We start from the raw sequence: 15,523 nt of genomic DNA, 5'->3' as shown, positions 1-15,523 counted from the left end.
TCTAAGGTGAAAGAACGTTGGGTTCTGAAGGATAGCCAATTAGCATTTCTACATAGTGTGAATCAGTTGGATGTTATATCTAACGTGGAGAATGATTAGATTCCCTACAGCGTGGAAAAAGGCCCTTCGGCCCAACAAATCCACACCAACCCAGACACATTTCCCTCTGACTAAGGCACCTAACACTATGGGCAATTTAGTTCAGCCAATTCACCTGACCTGCACATCTTTGGACTGTGGGAGGAAACCGGAGCACCCGGAGGAAACCCACGCAGACACGGGGAGAATGTGCAAACTCCACACAGACAGTCGCCCGAGGCCTGGGACCTGGTGCTGTGAGGCAGCAGTGCTAACCACTGAGCCATTGTGCATACAGAGGAGTCCATCCTCATGATCAGGTCACAGGTTTTTGTAGACTGTCACGACAGATCCAAGAAAATTGGAGTAACTAAAAAGAAAATGCTCTCTATGATCACTCCACAGGTGACGACATGTGCTCGGTTAAAAAGATCAACTTTGAGAGGAGTTAAAACAAGGCTGGAAGAGTCCACTAACTTGGGCCAGAAGGAAAGGAAGTTTCCAGAGCCATAGACAGTTTTAAGAGCTAAAATTTATGAAGCTAGAAAAAGGAAAGGAAGAGGAGTAACACACTGGAGCAAAGAATCTCTTTCTATTTTCCCAGATTCAATCTGATGTCCACACATAGGACAGTGTAACGTCAATTTGCGGCGTATAAGAGGTTGGGAGAAGAAAAATGTTTTTCCATGGTTTATATTACAAGTAGCATACAAAGGTAGTTTTTAGTTAATAGTACTTTCAGTATTTTGCTAGAGTAAACATCTTAAATCAGGAAATCCTGATGTCATATTTTCAACTATTGACATTAAAAAAATTGGATTTCCAGTTATGATGCCTGCCATCTGGAAGCTCAAGTTGTCTTCAACAGTCAGTGAACGTAGTCACAAACTTTGGTATCACCATCAGGAACCTGATTGTTCGCCTTTTGAAACCAGACTCCACCCTGTAACATTTCATTGCCACTGGATCGAAGTCCTAGAAGTTCCTTATGAACGTGACTGGATATATCAGCAGCAATTGGAAGCAGCTCAAGAAGGTAGCTCATCACCATCTGAAGGGCAATTAGGAATGGGCAATGCTGGCCTAGGCACCACCACTGCAATCTGTGAAAGACAAGTTGACAAAGGTCGAGCAGTGGATGTGGTGTATATGGATTTCAGTCAGGCATTTCAGAAGGTTCCCATGGTAGGCTCATTCAGAAAGTTAGGCGGTATGGGATACAGAATTTGGCTGGCCAAAAGATGATGGTAAGTTGTAGTGGATAGAAAGTATTCCACCTGGAGGTCAGTTACCAGTGGTGTCCCACAGGGATCTATTCTTGGGCCTCTGCTCTTTATAGTTTTTATAAATGACTTGGATGAAGAAGTGGAAGGGTAGGTTTGTTGATGACACAAAGGGTTGGTGGTATTGTAGATAGTATCGAGGTCTGTTGCAACTAACAAGACATTGACAGGATGCAGAGATGGGGTGAGAAGTGGCAGATGGAGATCAACCTGGATAAATGCAAAGTGATTCATTTTGGAAGGTTAAATTTGAATGCAGAATACAGGGTTAAGGACAGGATTCTTGGCAGTGTGGAAGAATAGCAGGACCTTTGGGTCCATGTATGTAGATCCCTCAAAGTTGCCACCCAAGTTGATAGGGTTGTTAAGAAGGTGCATGGTGTTTTAGCCAGTGTAGCTGTAGAAGATAGACTGTTCCACATACCCAACAAAGAGGCAGGCATAGCTGGGGCCCATGCAGGTGCCCATGGCTACCCCTTTGGTCTGCGGGAATGTGTGCGTCAGTGGAAGGTTGGATCGGTGTGAGAGAAAGAAACGGAGGGCTTAGATGCCTTTGTCATGCAGATGAATGTTTACAGGGACTAGATGTCCATGGAGAAGATAAAGGCGTTGGGGCCAGTAGAAACAAATGTCATGGAGGAAATGGAGGGCATGTGGGGAGTTCCTGAACCAAAGGGGACAGGACAGTGTCAAGGTACGCAGAGATAAATTCAGTGGGTCGACTGGGGCAGTTAGGCTTGTGAATTTGGGTAGGAGGTAGAACTGGGCAGTGCGGGGTTCCTGGACTATGAGGTTGGAGGCTGTGGGTGGGAGATCCCCTGAGGTGATGAGGGAGATGATGGTTTGATGGTGGGAGGTGAGGTCATGGTCAAGGGGGCAGTAGGAGGAGGTGTCCGCAAGTTGGTGTAGAGTCAGCGTGCCAAACTACCACTGTGTCATTTTCCTCCAACCCCCTTCTGCTGGTTTGGTGATGTTGTTGGGATTTGAGCAGAGGACTTCCGATTGCAAGGGTGAGAGGTTGGAATGGGTGAGGGGGGTGGACAGGTTGAGGCGGTCAATGTCCCAATGGTAGTTAGAAATGAAGAGATGGAGGGTGGGTAACAGACCAGCACAGGGTGTACAGGTGGATGAGTGTATTGTATGTTCTAATGTTCTATGAAATGGAGTTTAAATGCTATGCAGAATTATTTACTGGCTTCTTAATATTTTTAATGTTAATGTTTTTTTAAAAGTGGCCCTTACAGGTAAAAATATCAGTTTTATTTTAAAAGCATCCTCAAAAGCCTGAAAATGGGGGGCAGAACTAGCAGAGATCTACCCAGGTGACCAAATCTATCTGGGGTCATGACTGGTTTAAAAGGAGGGACTGGATTCCAGTGCCTTACTTTTTAAACTAGTACAACAAATTGCAGGATACTTGTTTATACTGAAGGTAAATCTTTGCTTGAAATTCTTCAATCTTTTGCACTGGTTTAACTGATTTCAGGAGAATTGCACCCAGGAAAAGAAAATGAATTAAGAGTTGTGGGAACTGCAGGCCCTTCTTCATTCTCATTGGCCTGCACTGAAGTCCACATTACTACATTTTGGGTGCATTGTGTCTGTTAATAATACAAAGTAAACTCTCTTATACAATACTAACCCTCTTAACTACTCAACACAGTACATGTTTATTTGTTGGGATCACAAAACAGGTTTTATGGAATCTTTGAGACAGTAAAAATCTTGGTTCATTCTTTTTCATAAAATTCTCAAAATTGCAAATCAGCATCACGAGTACAAATAGAGCCAGAAGGAAATATGTGTTAAGTTTACAATACTTGCAGTGAATATAGACTCGAAGTTTCATTGTTATAAATGTTGCTTTCTGGCTCTTTCATTCAGTGGTATTTACAAGTCTCCTGTGAGATATCTAGCATTGGAGACTGGACTGTGCAAATTCTTCATGACTCTTACCAAAATCACTCCCTCACTGAGTTGAGTCTTGACTATTTGGACAATGGTAATGTTATCTCCTCCAATGGAACACACAGATCAAATATCCTGGAGTTGGTATAAGCAAGATTCACCCAAACGTGCTACTTAATGATTGCTACAAGGACCCTGGTACTCCAAATGTTAGAGCTACTAAGACACAGCAGCGATTTGACATTAACAGTTCCTCTCACTTGAACATACTTATTTCTCATCAGATCTCAGCAGCACAGTTCAATAGCTCAAATCACATTTAGACCTTAAGAAAACTGCTCACTTTAAAATCAGTCAGCATTCCATTGCTAAAGATAACAGGACAAAGAAATATCAGACAAGCTAAATCTTTATCTGATTATAACAACAGCAGGCTCACTATAAACAGCAACACTACAGATGAAACAATGAGAAAGACAATTCAATGTTAACTCACCGACTGTGCACAGTCCATCGAGATTCTCTTTACAGTAATCGTGAAAAGTGCAGATACAAATATATATATAAAGACCATAATTAATTAGCAAAATCAGTCTTTGCCAATTGCCCTGAACCAAATATGGCAAACACCTGATAATTCACATTTAACCCTAATTCCATTTTCATTATTCGACTGTCAAATGATAGGAATACAGTCTCTTTGCCCTGACTTCTCCACTTTTGTTGAGCAGATGCATTTTGTCAATTATCCCTATTTCTATGTAGACAATCCCAGAAGTCTGCTACATTGTGTTTCTTGATATTAGTAGAAGGAATATTGATTTTCTACAGCTCGCGATCGATTCCTTGATCCATCGCTGTCATGGTAGTCCTCGGAGGATGATGCTTGAGACTGTAGTAGACGTTCGGAGTTATTGGCACGAACAGAGATGGACGCGTCTGATCTGGGGTGTGCTGAATGAATGTTGGCTGATGTCCCTTCAACTTGGGCAGCAGAATGAGGGCTGCCAGCTACAGAGTTGGCAAAGTAGTGCTGTGATTGATGGGCATCACTTCTGCAGTTGGGTTGTGTAGGGGCGGCTGGAGGTGTGGCAGTGTGTGCAGAATTCATCTCTGTAAGGGATAACAAAATAGGTTGTAAGATTGATTTATTACATCGGGATTCCCCATGGACTTTCAAATACATCAGGCAAATGATTTGTGATGGAGAAAGAAATACTTTTCCAGCCTTTCCCAAAGGCTTTCAGAGTTTCTGTCACCGGTCATGGAATTCTGTTTGAACCATCTCCATCCCTTTTTTTTTGGTAAAGATCACAAAGTAGATGATGAATGTGGCTGACAGATTTATCACTGTACTCAACTGCCTCTTCAATGACCCCATTTTCTTATACTGATGGATCACCATAGTTAATGATCACTTTGTGAATAAATCCTTCCTGCTATTGAACCTTACTTTGTCTTTACTGCTTTGAAACAATGCTTCCTTGACTCAAATTCACAGAATGATACGAAATGAAATTCCAGATTGAAGATTTCTATTCCATTTTGTACTTTATACATAGCCCCTCACTCCCTTCTCAAAAGCTGCTTCCTTCCTCTGGTTTTTCCTTAGTTCTATCTTCCAGAGTTTGAAAGCATTCTTTTTTGAACTGGTGACTCAAACTCAACTCAAGCCTAACCAGGGAATGAAGCTGCTCAAGATACAATGTCAGATGTTATGGTTGGTGACATAGCTCAACATTCTGTTTCAGTCATTCAAACCTGTTCTGAAGTATCGAGAGATTTTATGTTACGACATGGACTAATTTTGCACCAAGATGATTAAAAGGGATTTTGGACTGATACAAACAGCTATTTGTTTCTTATTCTTGTAATGTTCCCAAGTGCCAGTTTGGACCTTGGCTGAAAGAGGTGGAGATGGATATTAAAATGTGTTTGGTTAGTTAACAGTAAAACAAGTCGTTTCAGTCTGAGAAAGAGCCGCAATATGGTGTCAAGGAAGCTAACAATGAGGCTTTACTTACTTAAGTATTGGCTAAGAGAGAGGATTTGAGATGGTGACCAATTTGGCAATATTAACTGGAGAGTAAGAAAATGTGAAAAAAAAAAGTCACATTGAGGGCAGGGTATTGGAGGATCATGGAATTTTTACTGAGATTTAAACTAATAGGCAAGAGCCATTGTGTTCTTAAAAGGGAAGTACAGTTTGCCCCAATGTGATGAAATTAAAGTTTTGGACAAGGTACCTTATGTCATATTTGCAGAAAAAGAGTTAGTGGATTCAATATTAGTGGCAGAATGCTGAGCTATATCAAATGTGGCTCAGGAAATCAAGAGTATATGTAACTATATAGGATTCTAGGCAGTTGGAGATTCACTGGAATTGACTCTCTTCACTCCTTATCACTGGAAACATTCTGGTGAGTGAGTGTTTTCTGTATTCTTTCTATTCCCTTCACATCATTCCTAAAGTGAGGTGTCAAAACTAAGTGCGGGATTTTCCTGCTCTCCGGATGCCAACTAATGTCTTACATAGGCTTACAATAACTGCCTTGTTGTTATACTTGGTGCCCTAAAGAGAAGGATGTGTATGAATACGGACAGTTTAAGTGAATGGGCAAAAATTGATCAATGAGTAGCCTCATTTCAGGATTTGCAGATTACAGCTACAGTGGAATGATTAATAAAGATAAGCTATAAAAAGAATGGACTATTTTGGGAGGTGGGCCAAGAATTAGCAAATTGCAGCTTAACATACATGACTATAAATTGTGTCCTTAGAGATACAAAAACAGATATAAGCATTATCAGCAGGATAGGACACCAATCCCACAAGCCGCCAAAGCAAAGCCTGTCTGCTGCTAAAAAATCAGAGAATTGTTACTGCACTGAAAGTAGCCATTCAGCCTTTCAGATCTGTACTGACCCACTGCAGGAGTAATTTACCTAGTCCCTGCCTTCTTCCCATAGCCCTCCACTTTCTTCCTTTTCAGGCAATTTGCTAATTCCTTTTTGGAAAGCCTTAGGCAGCATATTCCAGATCCAAATGACTCGTTATGTAAAAGCGGTTCTCCTCATGTCATTCTTGGTTCCTTTGTCATTACCACAGATATGTGTTCTCAGGTTCTTGATTTTTACACCATTGGGAATAGTTTCTCCCGATCCCAGACCTTTGATGATTTTGAGCATCTCGAGCAAATCTCCTCTCCACCTCTTCTCAAAAGGCAAATAGTTCCAACTTTTCCAGTCTAACTATGTCACTCCTTATCACTGGAAACATTCTTGTGAATGTTTTCTGTATTCTTTCTATTCCCTTCTATTCCTAAAGTGAGGTGTCGATAACTAAATGCGGGATTTTCCTGCTCCTTGGATGCTGCCTGACCTCCTGTGCTTTTCCAGCACCACTCTAATCTTGACTAAGTCTTACACAGGCTTACAATAACTGCCTTGTTGTTATACTCCGTGCCCTAAAAGAGAAGAATGCTGTATGAATACGGACAGTTTAAGTGAATGGGCAAAAACTTGGTAGATGGAATATAATGTGGGGGAAATGTAAGGTTATGCACTTTGGTAGGAAGAAGAGAGGAACTCGACATTATATAAATGGAGAAAGACTACAGAAAGCTACAGAACAGAGGAATTTGGCAGTCCTTGCATGATTCACAAACAGCATATTAATTCAGCAGGTAATAGTGGAAGCAAATGGACTAATGGCCTTTATTTCAAAAGAAATGAGACTATAAAAATAAGGAAGTCTTAATAAAACTTGCAAGACTGGAATATTGTGAACATTTTTGGGGTCCTTATCTAAAGAAAGATGTATTGGCATTGGATGCAGTCCAGATGAGGTTGTGAGGCTGATCCCAGGTATGGAGCTAATTTTGTATGCGGGGAGGTTGAGTAGTTTTGGCCTGTACTCATAAGAGTTCAGAAGAATAAGAGATGAATTTATTGAAACATACAAGATTCTTAAGGGATTTTACAGGAAACAAATTCTGTCTTTTTAACCTATGTCATACAGTCTAGGACCAGAGGGCATAATCTCAGAATAAAAGGTCACCCATTTAAGACAGAGATGAGAAGGAATTTCTTCTTTCAGAGAGTGCTGAATCAGTGGAATTCTTTACCTCAGAGGGCTGTTGAGGCTGGGTCAGTGTCTTCAAGGTGGAGATAGACAGATTTTTAATCAGGAAGGGAATCAAGAATTATGGGGAAAAGGCAGGAGAGTGGAGTTGAGGATTATCAGATCAGCTACGATCTTATTGAACACTGGAGTAGACTCAATGGCCTCCTTCTGCTCTTATACCCTTGTCTGCTTTATTAACTATCTCTCAAATGATTCTGCCATCTTCAGTGATTTATGCAGATATATATATTATATATATATCTCAAGGTTCATCTGGTTCTGCACCACTTTCAGATTTGTACCCATCATTGTCTATAGTTTCCACCCGCCTACCCCTCCTAAACATTCTTTCAAAATGAATCACTGCACATATCTCAAAACCTCATTCCACCATCCTGTCTGTCTTTCTGAAGTTCTACACTATCCTTCTCAGAGTTCACAATGCTTCCATATTTCATATCATGTGCAATTTTTAAAATTATGTCCTGTATGTCAAAGAGTAAGTCATTAATAAACATCAGGAAGAGAAAGGGCCCTATTACTGACTCCTGAGAAACTTCACTACAGCCATCCTCCCCTCTGAAAAACAATAATTCATCACTATTTAGTGTTTCTTATTGTTCAGCTAATTTCCTATCTGTGTTTCTCTTGTCCCTTTTATTCCCAGATCTCCAACTTTGCTCAAGTCTGTTGCATGGCACTTTATCAAATGCCTTTTTGGAAATCCATGTATTCCACATCAACAGCGCGATCTTCACCCATCCTCTCTATTACTTTAGTTAACTTTATGAAGAAGTAGTTAGTTGGTTCATTAAACATAATTTGCCCTTGACAAATCCATATTGATATTCCATAATTAATCTATATTTTCCAAACTGACTGCCAATTTTGTCCTGAATTGTTTTTGGATGTTTCTCCATTGCTGACGTTAAGTGATTAACTGTATTTGCTGGGCCTATCTTGATGTTATTGTTTTGAACAAGTACATAACATTTGCAATTCTTCAGTTCCTTGACACTATCCATGTCTAAAGAAGGCTGGAAATTTATGGTCAGTGCCTCCACAATTTCCAATCTCACTTCCCTCAGTATCTTTGGGTGCATTACATCTGGTCCTGGTGGTTTACCGACTTTTAAATATAGACACACAATAAATACTTCCTTATCAAATTTAAACTTTTCAAGTATCTGAGCTACCTCCTCTTTCCCAATGACCTTTGCAGCATTTTCCCAGGGCTCGTGATGTAAGGGGCAACATATTAGTATGTGTATTTGTGTGCCACACAAAACGTTGTTGCATAAGATAAAGGTGCGTGACATCACAGGTAATGTATTAGCATAGATAGAAGTTTGGTTAACTAACAGAAAGCAAAGAGAGGGGAAAAATGGGTATTTTTCTGGTTGGCAATCAGTGGCGAGTGGTGTGCCTGAGGGATTAGTGTCAGGACTGTAATTGTTTACAATTTACATCGATGATTTAGAGTTGAGGACCAAGTGTAGCGTGTCAAAGTTTACAGATGATACAAAGATAAGTGGTAGAGCAAAGTGTGCAGAGGGATATAAATAGGTTAAATGTGTAGGCAAGGGTCTGGTTGATGGAGTACAATGTGGGTAAATGTGAGATCATTCATTTTGGTAGGAACAACAACAAAATGGAGTATTATTTAAATGATGAAAAATTGCAGCATGTTGCTGTGCAGAGAGATCTGGGTGTCCTTGTGCATGTATCACAAAACGTAGGTTTTGCAGGTGCAGCAGGTAATTAAGATAGCAAATGGAATATTGTCCTACATTGCTCGCGGAATGGAGTTTAAAAACGGCTATCCTGCAGCTGTATTGGATACTGGTGAGGCCACACCTAGAGTGCTGTATATAGTTTTGGTCTCTTTACTTGAGAAAGGATGTACTGTCACTGGAGGAGGTGCACAGGAGGTTCACTAGGTTGATTCCGGAGTTGAGAGGATTGGCTTATAATGAGAGATTGAGTAGACTGGGTCTATATTCATTGGAGTTTAGAAGAATGAAGGGGGATCTTACAGAAACAAAATTATGAAGTGAATAGATAAGATTGAAGCAACGAGGTTGTTTCCATTAGCAGGTGAAACCAGAACAAGAGAGCTTCAAAATGAGGGTGAGCAGATTTAGGACTGAGTTGGGGAGGAACTTCTTCACCCAAAGGGTTGTGAAGCTGTGGAATTCCCTGCCTAGTGAAGCAGCTGAGGGCTCCTCATTGAATGCTTTTAAGGCAAAGATGGAAAGAGTTTTGATCACTAAAGGAGCTATGGGTTATGGTGAGTGAGTGGCTAAGTATAGCCAAGTCCACGAAAAGATCAGCCATGATATTACGGGTGGCACAGTGGCTCAGTGGTTAGCACTGCTGCCTCACAGCACCAGGCTCCTGGATTCAATTCCAGCCTTGGGCCACATGTGTGGAGTTTGCACATTTTCCCAATGTTTGTGTGGGTTTCCTCCCACAGTTGTAAAATGTGTAGGTTAGGTGAATTGGTCGTGCTAAAATTGCCCATAGTGTTCAGGAATGTGTAGGTTAAGTGGATTAGTCAGGGGTAAATGTAGGGCAATAGGTCAGGGGAACAGGTTGAGGTGGGTTACTTTTCAGAGGGCTGGTGTGGACTCGGGCTGAATGGCCTATTTCCGCACTGTAGGAATTCTTTAAAACAATTCTATTGAATGGCAGAATAGGCTATGGAGGATTGGTTGTCTAATTGGAAGAAAAGAGTGGGAATAAGTAGGTCACTTGAGTTGACAGTATATGACCAATGGAATACTGTAGACATTAGCTCTGGAGCCTCAGTTACTTACAACCTAGATAAATAACCTGGCTGAAGGTACAGGAGCTAAATGTATTGATGGTATAACGATGGATAGGAAAGTGAGTTGTGAACAGGACATAAGGAATCTGCAAAAGGAGGTATAGATAGGTTATGTGAATAGCCACAGATTTAGCAGATGGAGCATCGTGAACTTGTTCATTTTGGCCGTAATTAGAAAAGCAGTCTATTAGCTAAATGGAAAGAGTTTGCAGAGCTCTAAACAGATATCTTGTTGTCTTCTTACATAAATCATATAAAGTTGGTAAGCAGATGCAGCGAGTGCTTCGGAAGGCACATGGAACATTGTCCCTTCTGGAACAGGAGTGAAATATAAAAGTTGGGATGTTTTGCTAGAGCTGTTTAGATTGTTGGTGAGGTCATACAATGAAATCAAATGTACAATTTTGTTCTCTTTTCTTTAAGAATACAAATTCCAATATTTCTTCTTGGTTAAACCTTACTTGGGATTGGATATGTCTACCCTGTGGATTAAGAGAGGTTTACTCACACAAACGCTGATTCCAGTTTCCTCTCACTCAGATTTTTCACAGGAACCAAGAATAAGCAACACCTTTCCCCAGCACACATCACAATGACAGACTGCAAACTCCAAGCTCAGTAACCATCAGTCACAATGTTCCACTGTTCAGACATACTTCAGACTAAACATAGACATCCACAAAGTTGCTTTAAAATTCACAAAGTTTACAATCTAATATGCAGAACATGCGCACAGCTGTCAGTGCTTCCCTCATCACAACCTGTAAATCTCATTAGTAAGATCAAATCCCATTCAGTGTCTCAATAACTATAACCTCTGCAAAGCAATATCTCAATTAGTGATGTTTTTAAGTTAACCTGAATGGGGATAAAAATAAATTTCTATAGCATTTCAAAAACAATAGGACAGGTCAACTTTCAGACCAGAATAGTTCACCACATATTAATGATCAGCCAACTGTTGTACGTCCAATTTGTAAAACTACTAAAAGTAAAATCCTATTATTGCCCTCACATTTTAGGATTAAATGTGTAACCACCTTAAATTGTTTCCACATACAAGAGGAGCCGCAATGCAGATTCCCCTATAAAAACTAGGTCAATTCATTTTGATTCTGATGCTTAGTAAGAAATACAAAAATCTGCCGAGAGCTTTTTTGCAAGGTACTAAGGAATCTGCTTAACTGAAGGATGCATTTGCCCCAAGCACACTCTCTTCTACATAATGGGACTGAAGCTCAGTGTGAACAACCGGAGGTGATGGCAATATGTTCGAAATAACCAAAAGCGAATCAGAAAATATCGAAGGGAGATTTAGATTGCTATTAAAGTGAGTGAGAATTTGGAGGGGTATTACTTTGACACACCATTAGCGTAATATCATACCATCTAACAAATGTAATGTGACGTATATGTTACACCTTTGCAAAACCTGCTAATGCAGGAATTATCATTTGCTTGCAGTTATGAGAGCAGTTTCAGTTTAGCCACAGAATATTAAATGATGTGGAGGTGCCGGTGTTGGACTGGGGTGGACAAATTTAACAATCACAACACCTGGTTATAGTACAGCAGGTTTATGTGGAACTTCCAAATAAACCTGATGGACTATAACTTGGTGTGCGAGACTTTTAACAGAATATTAAGGTACGGAAGAGATTATGTAAAATTGCACATGAGGCTGCCACTTGCATCATCGTATGCATGTCAGTCCTTTGAATAAGCAATTCAATGAGTCCAATTTCCTTATTCTTTCCTGAGGGCCCTACAATTTTTTTCCCCCTTTTAAGTATTAATCCAATTCCTATTTGAAAGTTCTTATTCAATCTATGTCTATAATCATTACAACCAGTGAATTTACGTCATAATAATATGCTGTGTATTTTTCTTTCATAGAGCATAGAACAGTGCGGGACAATAATTTGGCCCTCAATGTTGTGCTGAACTTTTATTCTACTCTAAGATCAGACTAACTTACATTTTATTATCCAAGTCGCTAGATACTGCCTATCCAAGAGTCACTTAAATGTCCCTAATGGAGATTTCTACTATCACCACTGGCAGTGCACTCCACCCACCACTCTGTGTAAAGAACCTACCTCTGACATCTCCCCTAAACCCTTCTCCAATTGCCTTAAAATTATGCCCCCTTGTTATAGTCATTTCTGCCCTGGGAAAAGGTCTCTGGCTATCTACTCTATACCTCATCATCTCGTACACCTCTACCAAGTCACCTCTCATCCTTCTTCACACCAATGAGAAAAGTCCTAGCTCTCTCCACCTTTAAGATATGCATTCTGGTAAATCTCCTATGCACCCTCTCTAAAGCTTCCACATCCTTCCTATAATGAGGCAACATAATATTCCAACCGTCATCTAACCAAGGCTTTATAGAGCTGCAGCATAACCTGGTGGCTCTTAAACTCAATCCCCCTGCTAATGCAAGCCATATAGGTAAAAACAATAACTGTAGATGCTGGAAACCAGATTCTGGATTAGTGGTGCTGGAAGAGCACAGCAGTTCAGGCAGCATCCAAGGAGCTTCGAAATCGACGTTTCGGGCAAGAGCCCTTCATCAGGAATAAAGGCAGTGAGCCTGAAGCATGGAGAAATAAGCTAGAGGAGGGTGGGGGTGGGGAGAAAGTAGCATAGAGTACAATGGGTGAGTGGGGGAGGGGATGAAGGTGATAGATCAGGGAGGAGAGGGTGGAGTGTTCCGCCTCAGAACACTTCAACCCAGGGCATCAATGTGGACTTCAACAGTTTCCTCATTTCCCCTTCCCCCACCTCACCCTACTTCCAGCTCAGCACTGTTCCCATGACTTGTCCTACCTGCCTATCTCCTTTTCTACCTATCCACTCCACCCTCTCCTCCCTGACCTATCACCTTCATCCCCTCCCCCACTCACCCATTGTACTCTATGCTACTTTCTCCCCACCCCCACCCTCCTCTAGCTTATCTTGCCACGCTTCAGGCTCACTGCCTTTATTCCTGATGAAGGGCTTTTGCCCGAAACGTCGATTTCGAAGCTCCTTGGATGCTGCCTGAACTGCTGTGCTCTTCCAGCACCACTAATCCAGAATGCAAGCCATATGCCTTCTTAACAACCCCATCAACTTGAGTAGCCTGAAGAAGGGCTTATGCCCGAAACGTTGATTCTCCTGCTCCTTGGATGCTGCCTGACCTCCTGTGCTTTTCCAGCAACATATTTCTCAGCATCAACTTGAGTGGCATCTTTGAAGGATCTATGGACGTCGACCTAAAAATCCCTCTGTTCCTCCACAGTGCCAAGAATCCTGTCTTTAACCCTGTAATCTGCATCCAAATTCGATCTTCCAATGTGAATGATTTCACACTTTCCCAGGTTGAACTCCATCTGCCACTTCTCAACCCAGCTCTATACCTTCTCAATGTTCCATTACTACTTACAACAGCCCTCCATACTATCCACAACTCCACTGTCATTGGCAAACTTACTAACCTACCCTTCTACTTCCTCATCCAAGTCATTTATAAAAATCACAAAGAGCAGTGGTCCCAGAACAGATCCCCTAAGGAATACCACTGGTCACCAAGGTCCAGGCTGAATAGTTTCCATCACCTCCCACCTTCTGTCTTCTATGGGCCAGCCACTTATGTTCCCTCATTTATGACCGGTTTCTCTTCCCCCTAACTGCCTTACATCTGTGTCCTGTGGTTATTGAGCTTTTCATTTTCCCACCAAAACCTTTCATGATTTTTAACATCTCAACCAAACCTCCCCTTAATTTTAGCTGCTATAAGAGCAACCTAATCTCACCACATAATTGAAGGCTTTAGTTGCAAATACTGCTCCAGTAAATCTTTGTACTCTCTACATGCTTTTGATTTCCTCCCTAAAATGTGGTGTTCACAATACCCTCTTGGGGCCTAACCAGCATCGAATAAAGATTTGCTCTGGTAATTCTTGCATTGATTAATACACCAATGTGCATGTTTAAAATTGTACCATTTAATTTATATTGCCTCTCATTTGTGCACCAAATCACTTCAGATTCTTAGAATTAAATCTATGTCTGCCCAATTCACCAGTTTATATCCTGTGGAAAACTGTTATTACCCTCCATATTGTTAGCTCCTTACAAGTACTTTGTCATCTGAAAACTTTGAAATTATACCCTGTATATAATATGCAAGTCTAGGTCATTAATGGATATTAAAATGATAACAGCAAATCCTATTTCCCTGCCTCCAGTCTGAAGAGCAACCTGTTCGCTGATCTTAGCTCATTTCTAAGCCTCATACTTGCTGTCACTGTTATCCACATCTAGTAACAAGTGTAGTGCTGCCACAACTATGATGTTTCCTTGCTGTCTTACAGATATTGTGCCTTTGAGATCTGTGTATTAATACAACATCCCCCTTCCCTTTGAAGAATAGGAAACGTGTTCTAATAAATGGCATCAGTGTACAAGTGTCATCATTACATATTAAGAATACAATTTGATGAACATAAATATGATCAGATCTAATCTAATACTTAATGATCACAACTGGATTATGTAGCACACCACTGGGTGAAGCTATTGGTTATTGTGGATGTGTGTATATTGTGGTTTCAAGATGTCTGCTTGTTATCAGGTGTGATACTGTCAGTATCAGAATTATCACCTTTTCTGACAGACGGCTGGTCATGTATAACTCAGACGCGTTGATTGTTTCACTGTAGCATTTTGCCATTACTTGTGACAATGTCATGTGACCTGGACTGTTCACAATGTGAAAATACATTGTATTTTCCCCAATGTATAAACCCACAAATCTGTGCAATAATCTCTAACTCTGATGTTTTGTCTTGGTTCAAGGTGGGATAACTGTAGATTCATTGATTATGTTTTTGTACCATTTTCTCCATTATTATCACAGTGCACTGTGTACATGTGGTTAGATGGTAAAAGTGTTGATTCTAGATCTGTGTGGATGAGAGTTGCTGGTGAGAGTAAACCAGCTGGTGACAGCTGCTTAGAGGACGAGCACATCGATTTAGCATGGCTACCTGAAAATCTTTTTTTAAAAAATGATCATGGACTTCACTGTGCTAACACAAAGGTGGATTCTGAAAGACCAGACAGCTGGGTTCATATTTCAGTTAGATAAATGGAGGTTTATTATAACTATGCACACTTGTGATATTGTAGACTGTATGCAGTCTGAACTGCATGTTTACGGAGATAACTGTTAAATTACAGAGAGAGTTGACGAGTTTTGGGTCATTATAGGTAGGCTAGCTGACCGCTTGCCTATTGACTAACTGCCTA

General features: G+C 40.8%; 1 protein-coding gene and 1 long non-coding RNA gene across 10 annotated transcripts in view; one reads left to right on the top strand and one right to left on the bottom strand.

Annotated features, from left to right (window-relative positions):
• Positions 1–15,523, top strand: part of LOC140491297 (uncharacterized) — a 95,093-nt gene that overhangs the window by 50,784 nt on the left and 28,786 nt on the right. The window contains exon 4 of one of the 2 annotated variants that reach the window (XR_011963277.1): positions 484–560. The exons of the other annotated variant lie outside the window; for it this stretch is intronic. This is a non-coding gene — a long non-coding RNA (uncharacterized lncRNA). Of the gene's footprint in view, positions 1–483; positions 561–15,523 lie in introns of those variants that run through there. 2 annotated transcript variants of the gene reach the window in all.
• The window catches only part of LOC140491294 (SH2B adapter protein 2), a 125,338-nt gene continuing 112,804 nt past the window's right edge, over positions 2,990–15,523 (bottom strand). For 3 of the 8 annotated variants that reach the window (XM_072589280.1, XM_072589282.1, XM_072589283.1), the window contains one exon: positions 2,991–4,382. In XM_072589280.1, the coding sequence (XP_072445381.1) occupies positions 4,072–4,382 (311 nt within the window). In that variant the 3' untranslated portion in view covers positions 2,991–4,071. Of the gene's footprint in view, positions 4,383–15,523 lie in introns of all 8 variants that reach the window. The other 5 variants (XM_072589284.1, XM_072589285.1, XM_072589286.1 and 2 more) reach the window with 3 other exon arrangements.

This window comes from Chiloscyllium punctatum, chromosome 19 (genome assembly GCF_047496795.1).
Source record: "Chiloscyllium punctatum isolate Juve2018m chromosome 19, sChiPun1.3, whole genome shotgun sequence".
NCBI classification, from domain to species: Eukaryota; Metazoa; Chordata; class Chondrichthyes; order Orectolobiformes; family Hemiscylliidae; genus Chiloscyllium; species Chiloscyllium punctatum.
Note: the sequence above shows the minus strand (reverse complement) of the source record. Positions and strands in the feature narration are given on the sequence as shown.